Raw genomic sequence first — 17,140 nt, 5'->3', positions numbered from 1 at the left:
CTCATAACATACTTATTTCTTTGTAACAAGATATTAAAAACATTCGTTACTTTGCATTGATCTAAATAAAACCCACAAGCTACTTCACTCCCACAAAAAACAAAAACAGCCAAAATCAGAAAGAAGCAATCGCGTTTGCTGCAGCATTTGGTTTGTAATTTCCTTCTACTAATCGGAAACGCTTCTCAAACGCAAACGCTATCTATCTCTGCTAGAGTTTCATTTCGTACTTATCTCTCTATAGTCCTCTCTACTATGCAAGTTACTATGATATACAACAAATGTAGCTATCTTCTTGGTTCATAAAGAATATGAAGAAGAAGGAGAAGAGTTGTTTTCCGGGTGATCATTCATTTGATGACCGATCGTTTGGTTTGAAAACAACTACTTCTTTATATGATCTATGTATATGTAGTGGAAGGGCCTCAAAATCTGGCTTTCCAAATAGCGTTTTCCGGTTCACCACATCGCTTGTGAACCTCTTTTATCCGATCAGCTGATCTGCAGATACCGCTACACGTCCAGTCGAATGAAGCTACACATATGTTGCCTGCTTGTGCCTTCCATTCACAATCTGCAATTCACCAAGAATCATATTTAGTGTATATCATATGATTACCATTTACATCCAGATTCTGGTTAAGGTTTGTTTTAAAAAAAAACATTCTAGTTAGGTGCATAGAACTAACTAAGTTTAACCTTTTACCACTTCACAATCATCTAAGATGTATTGAACTGAGTCTATAGATATTTGAAGGAAGGTACCAGGAGGAGTGCCACAACATAGTCTTCTATCATCGATATGTGTCACATCAAGCCCGATAAACCAAGCACCTAATGTAACATCCTCATTTGCATATTTGTGCAGAACATGCCTGGAACATTTTGTAAGAGAAGTTAGATGGAGAATGAGGCATAAATGATGCGGTACAAAGGAGTTCAAATCTTACTGATTAAGGGAAATGTAAGAAGCCAAGTCTCTAGAAATGGCGTATAACTGTCCAGTAGCGTGACGGAAGTACTTGTTTCCATTCTCACCAAATTTCCAATACTCAGGCTCATGGTATCTAACTCCTCTGCTCCATAGACAAAATGTGAGTTAAAACAAAACTGAGAAAGAGATTCAAAAAGAAGGTAAGTGAGAGAAATGGGATTATACTTTTGAGATAGTACTGGACCAGATTTCATGCAGCCGAGATAGACTCGATGTTTCTTCCTGTGTCTAACAAGAGTTTCCCCAAGAGTTGCTGCAGATATTTTCAACAAAACAATTGACCACGTTATTGATGTGAGCAACATACAAACTGGGAAATAGAAATTGAATGTAGGAAGATTGTTCAGCTTACCGATATTTACATGAACATCATCATCTACTTTGACATAGAACTCTGCATCCCACTTCGAAACAGCTGTAGAAAAATATGTTTTCGTTTTGCCTGATAACTCAAGGTATCCTTCAACATGGTCCTGGTGAAAGTAGCAGAGAATGAGAAACCAATATTCAAGGATTTGGACACCAAAAGCGCGAGAGTTAAACTTGAGAAAAAAAAATACCAATCTCAAGAAATCTCCATGCTTCTTGTCCTCTGCTTCAATGGATCGGTCTAGAATTCCGCCAGCCGTGGCACTAAAGAACCAATGCCAAATAAAATTAACACTGAGTATGAATCATCTCAGAAACTATGTAAGAACATTGTGGTTGATTCGATATCTGACATTATACTAAAAGATTCAAACTCTCACCTATGACCAATCACAAACCGTATAATAATTCCCTTCTCTTCTTCCAACTTCTTTCTTTTCTCACCTACAAGCAATATTTTCATTAGAAACATCCATCAAGTAACATATCGATATCAGCAATCTTGAAGATAAAGAACCTAGAAGGTGATATTAGAACCTGAAGGCATCCAAGTTGTTCGAACAGAATCTCTTCTCTTTCGGCTACTAAAAGCAGTATTAATCCCTACAACCATCAAATACCGTCTTTTCCCCGGTAATTGCTTCTTCTCCATATCATTAGATATAGGAGCACCGTTTACTAAAGACTCCTGAGCCGATCTTGCTGCAGCTAACTCCATCTCTAAGCTTGAAATAGTCTTATCCAATGTCCTGAAGTTAAACAAGAACGTTTTCAAACCCGAGAAGTTTTAAAATAGTTCATTACAGCTTAAGAGATATCTCACTGTATAGCGTTATGAGTCTTGGAAACTTCTCCAAACAATGCCTGAGGATCACGATTTACTTCTTTCTGGTAGAGCTAAAACAGAAAAACACCAATCAAAACTTGTACATACTCAAACCAAAATTGACTAAAATGAATCAAACAGAAACACATAACACTCACGGTTTTCGGATCACAGCCCTCAGAGATCAGCTTCAATCTTTCAGCTTCTGTACTTACAGATGGTCGAGGCATGTCTTTAGACTCCGGAATAATCCACATCCTGTAACAGAGAGTTTCATAAGTTTTGAGAAAAAGTCTCATCGCATAACCAAGAAACAGACTAGAACTAGCTTTAATCAGATCTCATGGATTGAACTACAAATTTGGAATCCAAAATAGAAACAGTGAGCATCAAACAATGGTGATGCAAGAGAAGAATCCCAGAAAGGAAATTGTTAAATAAAATAAAATAAAAATAGGAAACTTTTACTATAACGACTCGATGAATCTCTGAAGAAACAAACCATAAGAACATCATGTAAAACTAAAGAGAACAAAAATCAAAACTTTCCAGAAATAATAGCTGAGGAAATTCAAAAGTCAAGATTTTTAACAATCATACCTATCGGTGAATAATATTCCGAAGCAGAAGCTCCCAAAGCAGAGTAAAAATGTCCATTTTTTAGATACTAAACTTCTGGAGGGAAAAAGCTCTCCTTTGATCTTCGTCGACATTATTTATTCTCTTCAGCTACCAGAGGAAGAATAGAGATTCCTCAGGAGTAAAAGTAGCTAATTTAATCCAATCAACTCCATAAGATTAATCATAACCAAAAATCAGGTTAAATTCAGATACATCAAAAAGAAGTAGCTCATCAATCTTCAGAGCCTCCTAATAACAATAAAGTTGAGATTTTTCAATTAGTCCGAGAGAAATTGAAAGAGAAGTGGTGCTCTGTAGTTTCGTATTGTATAATAAGAGATGGAATTAAATAGATTCTTGGTCTCTTTCTTTCTCTTTCTCTGGCTCTGTATTTTTGACGTAAGAGTGGAAGAGGAGGGGTCGTTGAAGAAGAAGAAATAAGAACGAACTCTTAACCGTTCCGGTTTATACTTATACCAACTCTGGGCTGACATTTCTTGGATTTTACCCAACTATCCCTATCAATACCGTTTTTTATTAAAACCTAACTAATTTATTATGATGTGTAATTTTGATAACAATCGTATGCCTTTTTTTTTTTTTTTTCATTTAATCAAATCTCATGTCTTTCTTATTTCTTGTCTTTATGACTCATATTTTCACAGACACCCACCTAATTTTTCAAATTTTTCTAGTAAAGATATATATTTCTTTCTGCGGAAAAAACTAAAAATTCATTTATAATTGGTGCTTTGTTAGTTTTTAAAGGTGCATAATGAGACACATTTATATTTATCTTTTCAAAAATTATATTATATATACATGTGTTTACTAAATTCAAGATAATTTAAAAGTATATTGTAACAATATGCAAATGAGATTGATATAGTTGCCAATTAATTAGTTATTGTATATTAAAAAATCTCTTGATTTTTCTTGGAGTAAAAATTAATATTCATAGTGTTAAAAAAAGAAAATTAATATTCATTTGATTGAAAATATTTCATAATAATTGATAGAAGTAACAAATGCGATGTTAGGACACCAAATCTGACACCACTAAAGAAAATGATGTGTACTAAACTACTAATTCGTGCTAGAAATCTATAATATTCCAAAATTTTGCCTTTTGCCTTTCTGGTGATTTTTACACTGTTGTGAATATTATATATATACCAATAAGATTATCATCCCATTATCATACGTCTCAAAGGGAGAATTAAATATACATATATGTTTGTGGCATGAAAAAATCTATATTTCGAGAATTTTCCTTTTGGTGTGGGTGTAGCGTAGAGGTTGAAAGAATAAGGCGGTTGATGAAAAAGGGCATGGTGGTCCTGAGCTTTTCTCAGCAGATAACACATGATCTTGATAGGATTCGTTATTCAACTAAACTTTTTATTCACAAACAAAAAAAAAGAATTATTTACACCATGAATATCATTTTCATCATAGCTAGCCTGAAGTCTCTGGGTTCGGGGGTTAATTAGGGCGATACACATAATTCCAATATTAAAGAAAAAGTATGGGATAGGACCATATATTCCATCCAAATCTGTTCTCCTAAAGAGTGATTGTTATTTGACTCTTGCAAGTTTATACGTGACTAACTATAACAATATTGGTTAACAGTATTATTGATTTATTGTTGACAAAATAAGTGACGTGAAACGACTGACTTTGTCTTTTTCTTGGGACAAACACGTCGGCAGCATAAGCTAATTAGATTGCTTGCGTTTTTATATTCGTTCCAACTACAAAACTTTTTGTAACTATCAAGAAAAGTATTTGAAATTTACATGAGCAAATAAAGAGAAGATGAAAATGAATGAATATAAGAAAATGAAAACTTTTCTGATATCTTCCTTTGTTATGCTGAATGGATCAAAAATTTATGAATTGTTTTCTAACAACTTCTGTTTTTAAACTATATAATTGATAACGGAATTTAAGATCAATACAACTTCATATCATATTTGACGAAATTGGGAGACTGTGATTGCTAATAAACTCAAAATAAATTTGACTTGGGAAAGAAAGTTTAAAGTGGTCTATGTATCAGTTCAAACTTCAAACACATGCATATATGATATATACAGTGCAATTGATTGCATTTAGCCGTACGTAGAAACAATCATTGAGGTGGCATTAAAATGATTGTTGCCATCTATTTGACGAAAACAAATAGTAATTTCTTAGTGGAGAAATAATAGTATAAACATGTGACACATGACATAAAGCGTCTAAGCCAATGAAATTTAGTTATTATCAAACAACTCCCACATGCATTCCCAAGTCGTTCACTCGTTTGCATAGCTTTTTGTTGGGTAGTTAAAGACAGTTTTCATTTATAATATCACCAAAAATCATCAACACGATGATAGATCATATACTTAAATTATAAATTGATCTAATTCTCACGCTGTTTAGCGATTTATGAACAATACGCTCGATCAAAAACCAAAACAAGAAGAAGCATGTAGTAATCTCTAGGAATCAAAACATTAAACAAACAAAAGTTAGAGAAGAGAAAAGCGGTTCTGACGGAGTGACGGGAGGGGCACTTGCAAAAGGGGACGGTCGGAATAAAGTACACGTGACAAGGTTCTGCCATTGGACATGTGTCGTTATCTGGTTGGCTGTTCAGTTCATTAGATCCGCTCAATCATGTGACGTTTTTCCGTTTTCCGTCACGTGGTACTGCGTTAAAGTAATGATCATTGGATCCAACGGCACGAGTTTCATCCACGGAACTATGATTTTTCCTCACTTTGTGTAAATTACTAAATTGTGTCCAAAAACAATACCACATGACTTCACCTCATTAGCAAATATTTCGGTCTGTTTTTGTAAGTCGATCGTTATATACATCCATCATCGAACATTATTCTGAGGTTGTTTAAGTTTTACATCTTATACTGGATACAACATTTGCTATCATTTTACAATTCTAGCAAGTTTTATGGTCATTTATTTGATTTCACATGTTTACTATACATGTATTATACCATTACCAATGGTGGTAAATGGTGGAATAATTCAAAACGGTGAATCAACCGGTACTTTTATTCATCGCGGTAAAACGTAGAATAGATAAACTTTAATCACTACATAAATCTGAGATTCGTTTTCGACATTAGCAAATAAATTGATGGAACCTATGAAATTATAACATAGACAATAAATTAACAATGAGGTGACATCTCCAAAATTGATGGCACTTTAATTTTGTAATCTTTTGGATCATTTATATTTTATGGGATATATGTCCTATCCAGGGAACACACATACGTTGTACAACGAGAGGATATGACATGACAGTCGTCGTTACATGCCACATTCATTATTTTTTGAAACTTTTATCAAAAAGTAATTCTTTTAGGCCGGTTTTTAAAGAAATGTAGTTGAAATTGTTTATAAGAAAAAAATCATAGAATAACAGTCCATTGATGCTTGTGCTCATGTGTCATGACATCTGTTTGAAGGAGTTAGTTCGAATGTACTTATATTAGTTAACAAGCTGATCGAAAAATGAATTTGATATTGGATCAATGCTATCCAAATTTATTTAATAACAAAAAGGCTTCAGATCTCTCCTTGATAAGTGTTCTCCGGAGCCTATGGAATCCCCAAATGGCCAAATATCTTTCTGTCTTCTTTTTTTTCTCATGCACTTTTTTTGTTCTTATGCACTTATTATGTTTATCTGTATATAATGTATTGCATGAAATTTTACATTATATTTCAATACTACAAAACAAATTTGAGTCACCACCACCCAATACTGGTAGTGTATATCTATATATATATTATATTATTTACGAATTAATAAATTATATTAATCAAATCTAGAATGGCATACCAAAAAGTGATATAGTGACTAGCGAGTTACGTTACATATGGATTAACATGTGCATGAAAATTATACATGTATTTATATACAAATACACATGCACCAATAACTTAGGAAAAATAGTGTCATTAAAGTATATACAACGTACATACGCACCAACTGCACAGGCTGTCAATTTGATAAATCATAATGCATTGTACGTTTTTTCTTTTTTTGCAATGATATATGTAACCCGGTTTCGACCACGCGAGTGAACAACTAAACAAAACCCAACTAGGTCAAAATACATTCGTTTCCCCTTACAAATTATACAATATAATGGCAGAAAATTTAAACCGTTTCTGAATCTCAAATTTACAAGAACCAAATATTAGCTTGATTTGGATGAAGCCGGTCAATTTATATAGGTTTACTTCAGTAAGTAAGAGCCTAAAATGGTTAGGCTTAGGTGCTTTGCTTGTAAGAAAGGAGAATTTGTACTTTAAATGAAAAATATAGGAACAACCTAATTTATATGTTTGGTTTGGTCTCTCTGGTCTTCTAACGAACTCTAGTTAAAGCTGCCATCTCCATATGTATATATGCCGGGTTCTTGTTAATACGCCTTTGTCAAAAGGTATTTTTGTGTGTGTTACGATAACTAGCATAGTTCGACATTTGAGGCTGAGTTTATATTTTGAATCCAGGCACAGCCGCACATTCAAACTTGATAATTCTTTACTTAGGCAATGCATATGTGATCTCATTCATTATGCATTCATTTATTTACCGATAATTCTTTACTTAGGTATGAATCTTCCAAGAAAGTCTTAGTCAAACTTGAATCCCGCTGGTGAGATCGATGTGGCAAATAATAAAGAATCTGCATGGTGGAAATATATTTAACGGTATACAGTCTAATAGTCTTTTACCATTTCACTAATTTTTATTAAAGTTGTACGTACGAGAATAATCATAGTCATAAATATTATGAAATAGAAAATCAGATCAATGTTGTCCGTAGTTTGCTTTATAAGTGAGATAAAGTTACGAAAGTGTGGTAAAATTTGTCTCGGAGAGTAACTTGAAACGTAAAGATGAAACAAAGTTGTTAAAGATTTGATTCTTATTAGATGTGCCACGCTTTTAGAGAACCAAAAACGATCATGAAATAAATTCGCTGTTTCTATCGAGCTCTTTTTGTTATACATTACTATAATACTATGCGGTATAGAATTACGTACCATATTGTTTTTATCAAATAGTTAATAACTGTATTAAATTGCTGATAACCAAAACAAATTTGGTATGGCTTGGTTCTTCGGTTAACGTTTTCAGTTTTTGTTGTTGTTGTTGTAATTTCATAAATTATTAAGAGACCACTACATTATTAAGAGGCCATTTTACATATTCTATTAATATATCTGTAAAAATCTACTCGTTCGACAAATTTATAAACTTTTATTTCTTTTTGAAATTACCGTTTTGCCAAGGTTTTTTGTCGACAATTATGTGCATATGACTTAAACGTTGATCTTACTTGTTTTAAAACTCTTACCGAGAGAATTTACTCTTTATTAGAAAATTTACTTCCTCTATATCTTAACGTTGACCACATAGTTTTGGAGTCCAAAAATACTGAACTTTCTTAGTCACGATAGTGGGCATTGATAAATGCAGCATGAGACTATATATCACTATTGATTATCTGCTACAACGATTTAATGCTCTTATTGATAAATAATTCACAACTTCAATATTTTTGTCTCAGTTAAAATTACCACCGGTATGGAGTCAATAGTAAGTGATGCCCAAAACTTGCCATAAACTTTCACACTAGCTCTCACTCTCAATGGCCCCAAATCCCTTAATTTTATGCATTCTTTGTCAATTACAATATTTTTTTTTGTCGTATATACATCTTTCCATATCTGAGTCCACATGTTGATATATTATATCAAATATTTCTTAGTGGAAAACTCTTTTAGGATTTGGATATTTAGCATAGTTTTAAATTTGAATTGCCCTTTTTTAATTACGTTTATGGTTGAAACTATAGGTGGACTTCTTGGAATATACGTCATGTAAACATTAGGTCAATCAATCATATCACACACCATACAAAATATTCAATTCTCTGCTATAAAATAAGACAACAAGTGAAAAATACTACAACAACTAACACAAGACACAAGACACAAGTGGTGTCGTTGAAATTTTAATATGCTTCAAAGACTTTTGAGGTTTTTGGGCCAAGGAATCCAAGTTTATGTCTACACTTACAAATGGGCCTGTTTGAGTCCATAGCCACAACACGTGTCAGGATCTTGACGGGATTCTAAATAAGACACGTGTTAAGATCTTCATGGCCCTTTGCCGCCGTCGTCACCGAGAAATGCCGCAGACAGATTTGCTCCGGGAACACTAACGAACAGTTTTTCGAGGTTAGAAGAAAAAAAACATGGAGCTCAAAGAAAAGGCTAAAGTCGTAATTACCGTAGCTTCTCTGGTGGCGGTGACAATTCTGTTCGTGACGGAGTATCGCCGGCGCCGCCAGAGGAGGAAGCAGACATCTTCTTTAAGCTCGTGTTATCTGCATTCTGAGCTGAAGCCTCAGTTTGGTTTTAAACGTGTTCTTGCGGATAACTCTTATTCTGAATTCAAACACTTGAAGCTCGTTGATGCTTCTTCTTCTTCCTTAGGTGGGATTCAATATCTCAAGTTTTGAATGCTTTTTAATGTTTATGAATTTGCATTTTGATTTTTGGTGTTTTATATTTGAAACTAATGCAGAGAAACCTTCGAATGGTCATCCATATGAAACTGAGATCACTGTTTTGTTAGAGAATCCTCAGATTGAGTTTGGATTTTTGAGAGGAGAGTGTTCATTGGAAATGAGTGATTCATATGTGTGGGTTGAGACAGAGTCGCAGTTAAAGGAACTTGCAGAAATATTAGCAAAAGAACAAGTTTTTGCGGTTGACACTGAGCAGCATAGTTTGCGGTCGTTTCTTGGTTTCACTGCTCTAATTCAGGTAACCAACTTGTAAGAATCGTTGTAGTTTTTTTTAACCGCTGAAGTTGTGATTTTAATTCTTCTCTGAAACTTGCAGATTTCTACACATGAGGAAGACTTTTTGGTGGACACAATTGCGTTACATGATGTAATGAGTATTCTTCGTCCTGTTTTCTCTGATCCTAATATTTGTAAGGTATATTGTTCAGTGTTAGAATCTTGTAACTTAATTTGTTTCAAATTTTTGGAAGAAGTCTTATGTAGCACTTGTATGTTTCTGACAAGATGATTTAGTCCCCCAAATTTCTATGTGCATTTTGGAACATTAATATGTGATTGGTGCATCTAGGTGTTTCACGGGGCTGACAACGATGTTATCTGGCTTCAAAGAGACTTCCATATATATGTTGTTAATATGTTTGATACTGCCAAGGTATACATTTCTCTATCCTGCTCTAAATATTTAAGCTTTTGGAATGAGTCAGCATAGAAGAATTTGTGTGTTCTGCTAACTCTGCCGTTTTTAGAAAATGTTGTTATTTGTTATTCTGTTATATGCATATACCCATGTTTTTTTATAGTAAGGTGTGAATAAAGTTGGTGTTGCAGTATTCTAAAAGGGTTCCACTAAATTGCGATAAATCAGGCATGTGAAGTGTTGTCAAAGCCTCAACGATCACTGGCATACTTACTTGAGACAGTATGTGGAGTGGCTACTAACAAATTGCTGCAGGTCAGTGCTTTAACATTACACTAGTCTTTTAGCCATGTCTTACTCTTTTCTATCGAAGCTTAAGTTGGTGACTTTAACTCTTTTGCTTTGATATTTTCAATGAAGCGTGAAGATTGGAGACAGCGTCCTCTGTCCGAAGAGATGGTGCGATATGCTAGAACAGATGCACACTATCTGCTTTATATTGCAGATAGTTTGACAACTGAACTCAAACAATTAGCCACTGGTAGGCATCTTTGCTATGGAGAAACATTTTAGTATATGATGGAAAAGTAGAGCTAACCCGGCAACAATGTTAGCGATATTGTTTTATTCTTGCAACAAAGTTCTAAAATGTGAAATGTATCAGAAGATTCATCTAGCCCCGATGACAGATTCCATTTTCTTCTCGAGGCTAGTAGGCGGTCAAACATGACCTGTTTGCAATTGTACACGAAAGAAACTGAAGATTTTCCTGGTAGTGCTGCGTCTTCCTCAATAATTTATCGGCATTTAAACGGACACGGAGATAAGTCTAACATCTCCTTGAACGCAGAAGTATGCATACCCCTCACCTCATTATGTGTACTCAATTATATATCGAAACTTTTTGTTGATGTTCGTATTTTCGCAACAGGAGCTTGTTAGGAAGCTTTGTGCATGGAGAGATTTAATGGTGAGTTGATTCCCCTGTTTTTTTTTTTTTTAATTAGTTTCAAGTTCAAAATGTTGTAGCTGCAAGACATTTTCCTTGTCGTTATTTCATTCAGACATGATTTTTTGCAGGGACGGATTCATGATGAAAGCACGCGATATGTGTTATCTGACCAAGCTATAGTTGGTCTTTCTTGTAAGCAGCCAACTACAACCGAAGAGATATATGATACAATAGCTCATATTGATTTGGCTACAGAGTCTTCCCCGAGCTTGAGTTCCTCTGTTCAGTCTCCATATCCTGTTATTTGTAGTCATTTGGATGACATATATAAAATGATTCTGGACAAGTTGGCTAAGCTGGATGATCTCTTACCGGTGGTTCTTAAGAAATGCTTGGGCACAAATGGAACATGTCCAATCTCTGTGTTCAACTATTCCCTTTTGGTGAACTTCAAGACAAAGCTAAGTAGCCACTCTGCTCCCAAGCAAAATGGGCATAAGAACTTCAAGCAGCAATTCACTCGGAAGGCCTCGCGAGAGCTTTTTGTTAAGAAGTTTTCCTGCAAGGCTCCCGTTTATCATAACTGTAGAATATACGCTAATGATGGACGGTTGCTATGTTATTGCGATAAAAGAAAACTTGAATGGTAGATGATGATCTACTGTTGTATTGTATCTGTACTTCCTCAGTTACTTTGATTCAAGAGCCTACTCTCTAAGTTATATATCTTTGTAATATCTTACAGGTATCTAAACCGTGGCCTTGCGAAGCTAGTTGAAGAAAATCCACCTGCGATAATGCTTTTGTTTGAGCCCAAAGGGCGTCCAGAAGATGAGGGGAACGATTTTTATATCCAGACCAAGAGGAATATATGTGTTGGGTGTGGGGAAGGGAAACATTATCTCCGTTACCGAATAATACCGTCGTGCTATAGAGTTCATTTTCCTGAGCACCTAAAAAGTCATAGATCTCATGACATTGTTCTTCTTTGTGTGGATTGTCATGAAGTTGCACATGCTGCTGCAGAGAGGTACAAGAAACAAATCGCTACGGAATTTGGAATTCCTCTTTTTGTTCGTAGAGTACTCGATTCAAAAGAAGCACAAGGGACGTCTTCTTTAGTGGAGGATGAATCAACTGGTGACTCTGAGGATGCAGGTGTCTCCCCATTACATCTTAGATCAGCTGCAATGGCGCTCTTGCGACATGGGAACAGAATGCCATCAAGTCGCCGTGAGGAATTGTTGCAGGTGATGTGATCATCTAACTATTTCAACTTTCAAGAAATTGATTTGAACCAAGTATTCTGTTATTGATACTTTCTTTTGGATTCTGAATATAGACTGTGAAGATGTATTACGGTGGACGGGACCTATCTGAAGAAGATTTAGAGAAAGCTTTACTCATCGGATTGAGCCCTCACGAAAGAAGAAAACTCGAAAGGAAAAAAGGGGTCTCCTTCAAACATTCTGCAGAGGTTGCTGGTATGGACAAACAAGAAGGTAACCATATAATAAGCATTGAAAATTGTGTTGGTTGATAAAGTGTAAGATATGATGATCCTTTGATATCCAGAAATACTGATGCAAACAACTTCGTATCTTTAGATGAAAACAATGATGGGGAGGCTCTTGCAGATTTTGAGAAAATTATGACTGTAGAAAGGAGCACAGTTGTTGATGATAGTGGTGATGGTACAAGTGAAGGAGATGGAGCTAAAGAGCTAAATGATACTCAGTGTAATGGGAATACGTTGCACCAACAAAACTCCAAACTCTCTTTGTTAGGACATGGACCGCACGGGAAACAGATCGTAGAATATCTTTTAAGGGAACATGGAGAAGATGGTGTACGTGATTTCTGTCAAAGGTGGAGAAAAGTGTTTGTTGATGCTGTTCATCCTCGCCATTTACCTGGTGGTTGGAATGTTAGTCACAGGTAAACCTTAGATTTACGTCTTCTTTTTAATTATAAACTTGAGGTTCTACTTGGATGTTTATCATATCTTGTTGTGACATGAGACAAGTAACAACTTTTGTGTTAGAGAACCAAAAGTCTTTGAATTTACTAAAAGTGAATTTATGTGGACCTTGTTCTTTACAAGGGTTTGATTGTTTTGTTGCTAGTGGCCGAAGAGACTTTGGAGAATTCAGCGTTTACAATCCCACAAAGAGACTCTCCACCGAGTAGATTTGTCTGTTTCTGTACCATCTCTACCGTTTCGTCAATTTTGGATTGTCATAATCTAGGATTATTTTGTAATCCCCCGACCGCATCAGTGGTTTGTTGTTGTATTCTTCTGTAGACCTCTGTACTTTGTTTTAGCCAAAAGTCTGATCCTTTTAAAATTGCAGTATATGACTATTTTGAAACGATACCAGAATTTTGCTTTAGGAAAGTCATACAAAAATGGCTCTATGCCCATCACTTAACGCGAGCTCTTCGGTTTTGAACCGCGGCTCAAAATCAATCAATATACATGAGGAATTCGAAACTGTTTCTACAAAGAAATGATATCTAGTTAGTCTGGTGTATAGCAGAATAAAAACTCCAAGAAAAGGTTAAGTTTCAACTTGAAGTGAGGGTAAAAGATATGTTGGAGTTCTTCTGCAGCCACCAGTGTCTAAGAATCTTCTATAATGTCAAAGACTGAGACTTGTGATCAATGCCGTTGAAGATGAAAGTTCCTCGCTTGGGAACAAACTGCTTTGTGATGAGCTGCAAACATTGCCAAACCATAAAAGAGGTTAATGTTTGTTTCACACTCCTATTTGATACTGCGGGGTAACCATTTTGAGCAACATGGATATGAAACGAACCTTGATCACTTCTTGAGATGTGATTCCTCCTATTAAAGCAGCAACCACGTGAATCTCTGCAGCACCAAATCTACACATCTCATTGTACAGTTCTTCCTGAAGTTCATAGCCGTCACAACCCATTTCACTAAGAAGACTCAGGGCAATAGTCTTTAACTGGGATGCGTCCTCATCAGTTGATCTATGAGAAAAGAGACATGTTAATGGCCTAACAATGCCAAAATTATTCAAGATACAATCAAATTTTGCCAGAATGTGTTCTCTTACCCATCAAACTGTCCAGGAAACTTCTTATAGGTACCAGCAAATCTATCAACAGCTCTAAGAAGAATATAAAATCCAATTGCGCCACTGCAAGAGGAATAAACAGAAAAGTGGTAAGACCCTTAAGAGCTAACAGCAACATGCCTCCAAAATGCTGCAACTGTAAATATTATTTTTCAGTTCTACAAATATACTCCAGTAATATTTTTGTTATCACAGTCTCTATGGTCGTATAAAAGAATCAATTTTGACGAAGTCATTCTTACCTGTAATTCTCATCAGCCAAGTACTTATGTAGTTCTGTTGTAGAAGGACTTTTGAACTCGTCTTCTATCGTTCTATATCTGCAGACCTACAAGGCGCAATTCCCGGTTTTAATGATACAGTACACATCAAATTGTAAGAAATTTCAGCATTCTCACTTTAAGTTTTCGTGCATTCTTGCAGAAGCTCTTGATAGTTGGCTTTGAGATGCTACTTGGATCCTGACCAACTTTAACTAGAATACTTTTTACTCTCTGTTCCATGGAAAGAAAATCAGCTTCCGCTTTGGAATGGTAGATTTTCTGCAAATTGATGTAGTGCCTGCAAAAGATACAATACAGCTATATAGTAATCTGATAAAGGTGATGGACGAATTTTATCCCTCCCATGAAACAAAAGCAAGAACAGGAGAACTTACTCTGTGGAAGATATCATATCAGGCATGGAACCTTCAAGTGGTACCTCCCCACCACCTTCATTTGAAATAAACTCCTGCAGATGATGCATATAATAAGTAGGGTTAACTTGGATCAGAAAAATCTGAGGAATTTGAGCCATGTTGATGGGAATCAGAAAAAAAAGCTAACTTGGATCAAAAAAATACTAAAACCCCAACAAACGTTCTCAACCCCTTCCATGTTTGAAATATCAATATGAAGTATGTGCTTTGAAGTGAGGTCTTTCAAGTTACAAACCTTGAGTGCTGCTACCATTACCCAAAAATCTGAGGAATTTGAGCCAACTTCAGCACAACTATCATGATTAATGTCTTGAATCTCTTGGCCTGGAGAAAAAGAAAACATGTTTAGTTCAATGTGAAAACTGACTTCATATTTTGAACTCCAATGTTAACTGATCTGTTATGAATGAGCAGCAATGAATCATGCTTCATGAAAATAGTAGATAGTTGTCCATTTGGTTCTCGTTGCAGTTTTTCCCATTCTCCAACCAATTTCTTTATTTCCAGCATCTATAGTATATATTTAAAAGTCCAGTTTCCACCGATGTCAAGACGAGGTGTATGTATACTTACTGATTCCTGTAGGAGCAAAGACTTTGAAAGCTGCAAGAAGGGCTTCTTTGTAATTTTCTTCATCCGCTGATACCATCTTGGACTTAACTAAGTCCTAAAATTTCAAGGAGTAAGAGAGATAAAGACAAGGAATCACAAGAAAAACAAAGATTAATAACTGTTTGCTGATTAACAAAAAGTAAGGATACCTTAAACTCGTTTTTCTCTTCCCTGGTTGATGGAAGGTTGCCGCTATGGTGTTGAGCCCATTCTTCAGCCACCTTGACTAGAATGACGACGTAAGGAATGTGCTTATGGGCAGCGGGTTCTTCTACATTTAGATCAATGGACTCCACATAGCTGCAGATCATTGAATAAATAAGATTTTCTTTCAACTGGTTGCAAGTTTGTGGAGATTAAAAGTAATTTGAAACACAAGTTTAAAGAATGGCAAGAACACATAACGAGTGAGAAGATTGAAGCAGAGTACCTCTTCAGCTCAGGCCATGGACTATTCAAGCGGAGATCATCAAGAGAATGATCAGGCTTTGTCTCAATAGCGGTGTGTTCCTGACAGGAAAGAGCGAACATGACATAGCAGTTAGCAGACAGACCATATGACAAGTGACAAAGCACTCTATCCACAAAAATCTTACCTTTACACTGATACGAACAAACCCAGTAAGTCCATAGGAGCGAGCCAAAACCAACATGACGTTTGCTTCCCGGCAGATTCTATCTAATTTCACCATTGAATCTTCTACTAGCTACAATCAACACATGACAAACTAATAAGGCAAACGCTCTGTGAAAATCTGAAAACAAAGACTAGAAACTATCTAATCCTCAACATAATGTACCTGAGTGGCGATAACTAGAGTGAACTGAGAGAAGAAAGATGGGTCTGTCGATATCAAAGTGTCTGGATTCTCCTCAACAAAATTTGCTTTAACAGAATCGTTAAGCTCCTGAAGAAAGCCACAGACCGTTTTGGCTCTTGACTGACCAACGCTCTTCGCATCCACTGAAACATCAACAACAATCATCAATAAATGTCAATAAACAGCAAATAGAAGAAACGCATTGCTTAAGAAAGATGAAAAAGAGAGAATTATACCCATGAAATTGTTTCCAAGGTCGCCAATTTCTACTTTAGATCCGTCGACAATGGTGATACTTCCGATTCCACCAATAACAAGATTCTTTAGAGCCTCAGAGCCAGTTGGACCACAATTGAGCAAACATATGCTCGCGGTTTCAAGAGCTGATTGACCTAATTCTCCCCAAATCCTATGAATTTATCCCCAATCATCACAATTTGAGCGAAATTAAGAAGAATGATGAAAGAGACAGAGAAGTTGAAGAAGAGAAAGAGAGTTGGGAGGAGAAAGAGTGCACCTTAGCTGACGATCATACTTGGTTTTGGGTTCCGCCATTGTTGGTTCGTGCTCGAGTCTTTCGCGGGTTTTTCAGTGGTTCGTGTTCTCAACTTCAGACAGAGAGAAAGAGAAAGACGCAGAGAGAGAGAGAGAGAGAGAGAGAGAGAGAGAGAGGTTGTGACTTGTAAGAAAGAAAGGGAATGGCATTTAATAAGAGAACCTTAAGTTGTCTCCTTTCTTTATTTCCTTCCTAATTTGGAACATTTACAAAGTTTAGGGCTTAATTGTAATTTTTAAAAATTAAGACTGTATTATTGCAAAAACACCTTAATGTATAAAAGAGATAACAAATTATAAATAAAAACATATAA

General features: G+C 35.6%; 3 protein-coding genes across 7 annotated transcripts; 1 reads left to right on the top strand and 2 right to left on the bottom strand.

Annotated features, from left to right (window-relative positions):
• Positions 1 to 25: 25 nt before the first annotated feature.
• Positions 26 to 3,232, bottom strand: AT2G32430 (Galactosyltransferase family protein). Its single transcript, NM_128802.3, has 11 exons — positions 2,790 to 3,232; positions 2,348 to 2,447; positions 2,187 to 2,260; positions 1,901 to 2,112; positions 1,744 to 1,807; positions 1,555 to 1,627; positions 1,347 to 1,467; positions 1,160 to 1,247; positions 951 to 1,076; positions 766 to 875; positions 26 to 574 (listed from the first exon to the last, which is right to left on the bottom strand). Exons 1-11 carry the CDS (start codon positions 2,900 to 2,902, stop codon positions 426 to 428), a joined length of 1,230 nt encoding a protein of 409 aa, NP_180802.1. The 5' UTR covers positions 2,903 to 3,232; the 3' UTR covers positions 26 to 425.
• Positions 3,233 to 8,919: 5,687 nt separating this feature from the next.
• AT2G32415 (Polynucleotidyl transferase, ribonuclease H fold protein with HRDC domain-containing protein) lies at positions 8,920 to 13,418 on the top strand. 3 transcript variants are annotated; one of them, NM_001336395.1, is made up of 13 exons: positions 8,920 to 9,347; positions 9,439 to 9,680; positions 9,759 to 9,857; positions 10,011 to 10,094; positions 10,308 to 10,394; positions 10,500 to 10,620; positions 10,744 to 10,931; positions 11,011 to 11,049; positions 11,160 to 11,677; positions 11,777 to 12,281; positions 12,374 to 12,533; positions 12,639 to 12,969; positions 13,158 to 13,418. In NM_001336395.1, exons 1-13 carry the CDS (start codon positions 9,107 to 9,109, stop codon positions 13,219 to 13,221), a joined length of 2,679 nt encoding a protein of 892 aa, NP_001323729.1. In that variant the 5' UTR covers positions 8,920 to 9,106; the 3' UTR covers positions 13,222 to 13,418. The 3 variants fall into 3 exon arrangements, with proteins under 3 accessions (NP_001323729.1, NP_850189.5, NP_001189656.1); NM_179858.5 differs by having other exon boundaries at positions 9,072 to 9,347; positions 10,747 to 10,931; positions 13,158 to 13,391; NM_001202727.1 differs by having other exon boundaries at positions 9,072 to 9,347; positions 10,747 to 10,931; positions 13,136 to 13,386.
• On the bottom strand, positions 13,376 to 16,935 carry AXL (AXR1-like protein). 3 transcript variants are annotated; one of them, NM_128800.4, is made up of 14 exons: positions 16,789 to 16,935; positions 16,508 to 16,680; positions 16,251 to 16,414; positions 16,047 to 16,157; positions 15,881 to 15,960; positions 15,600 to 15,750; positions 15,412 to 15,505; positions 15,074 to 15,162; positions 14,797 to 14,870; positions 14,537 to 14,699; positions 14,381 to 14,466; positions 14,118 to 14,201; positions 13,851 to 14,031; positions 13,376 to 13,749 (listed from the first exon to the last, which is right to left on the bottom strand). In NM_128800.4, the coding sequence occupies exons 1-14, from the start codon at positions 16,824 to 16,826 to the stop codon at positions 13,666 to 13,668; spliced, it is 1,572 nt and encodes a 523-aa protein (NP_180800.1). In that variant the 5' UTR covers positions 16,827 to 16,935; the 3' UTR covers positions 13,376 to 13,665. The 3 variants fall into 3 exon arrangements, with proteins under 3 accessions (NP_180800.1, NP_001325390.1, NP_001031465.1); NM_001036388.1 differs by having other exon boundaries at positions 13,451 to 13,749; positions 14,118 to 14,274; NM_001336394.1 differs by having other exon boundaries at positions 13,384 to 13,749; positions 14,118 to 14,466.
• Between the last annotated feature and the right edge of the window lie 205 nt (positions 16,936 to 17,140).

Source organism: Arabidopsis thaliana, chromosome 2 (assembly GCF_000001735.4).
Source record: "Arabidopsis thaliana chromosome 2, partial sequence".
Lineage (NCBI taxonomy): Eukaryota > Viridiplantae > Streptophyta > Magnoliopsida > Brassicales > Brassicaceae > Arabidopsis > Arabidopsis thaliana.
This window is presented reverse-complemented; position numbering and strand designations above follow the sequence as displayed.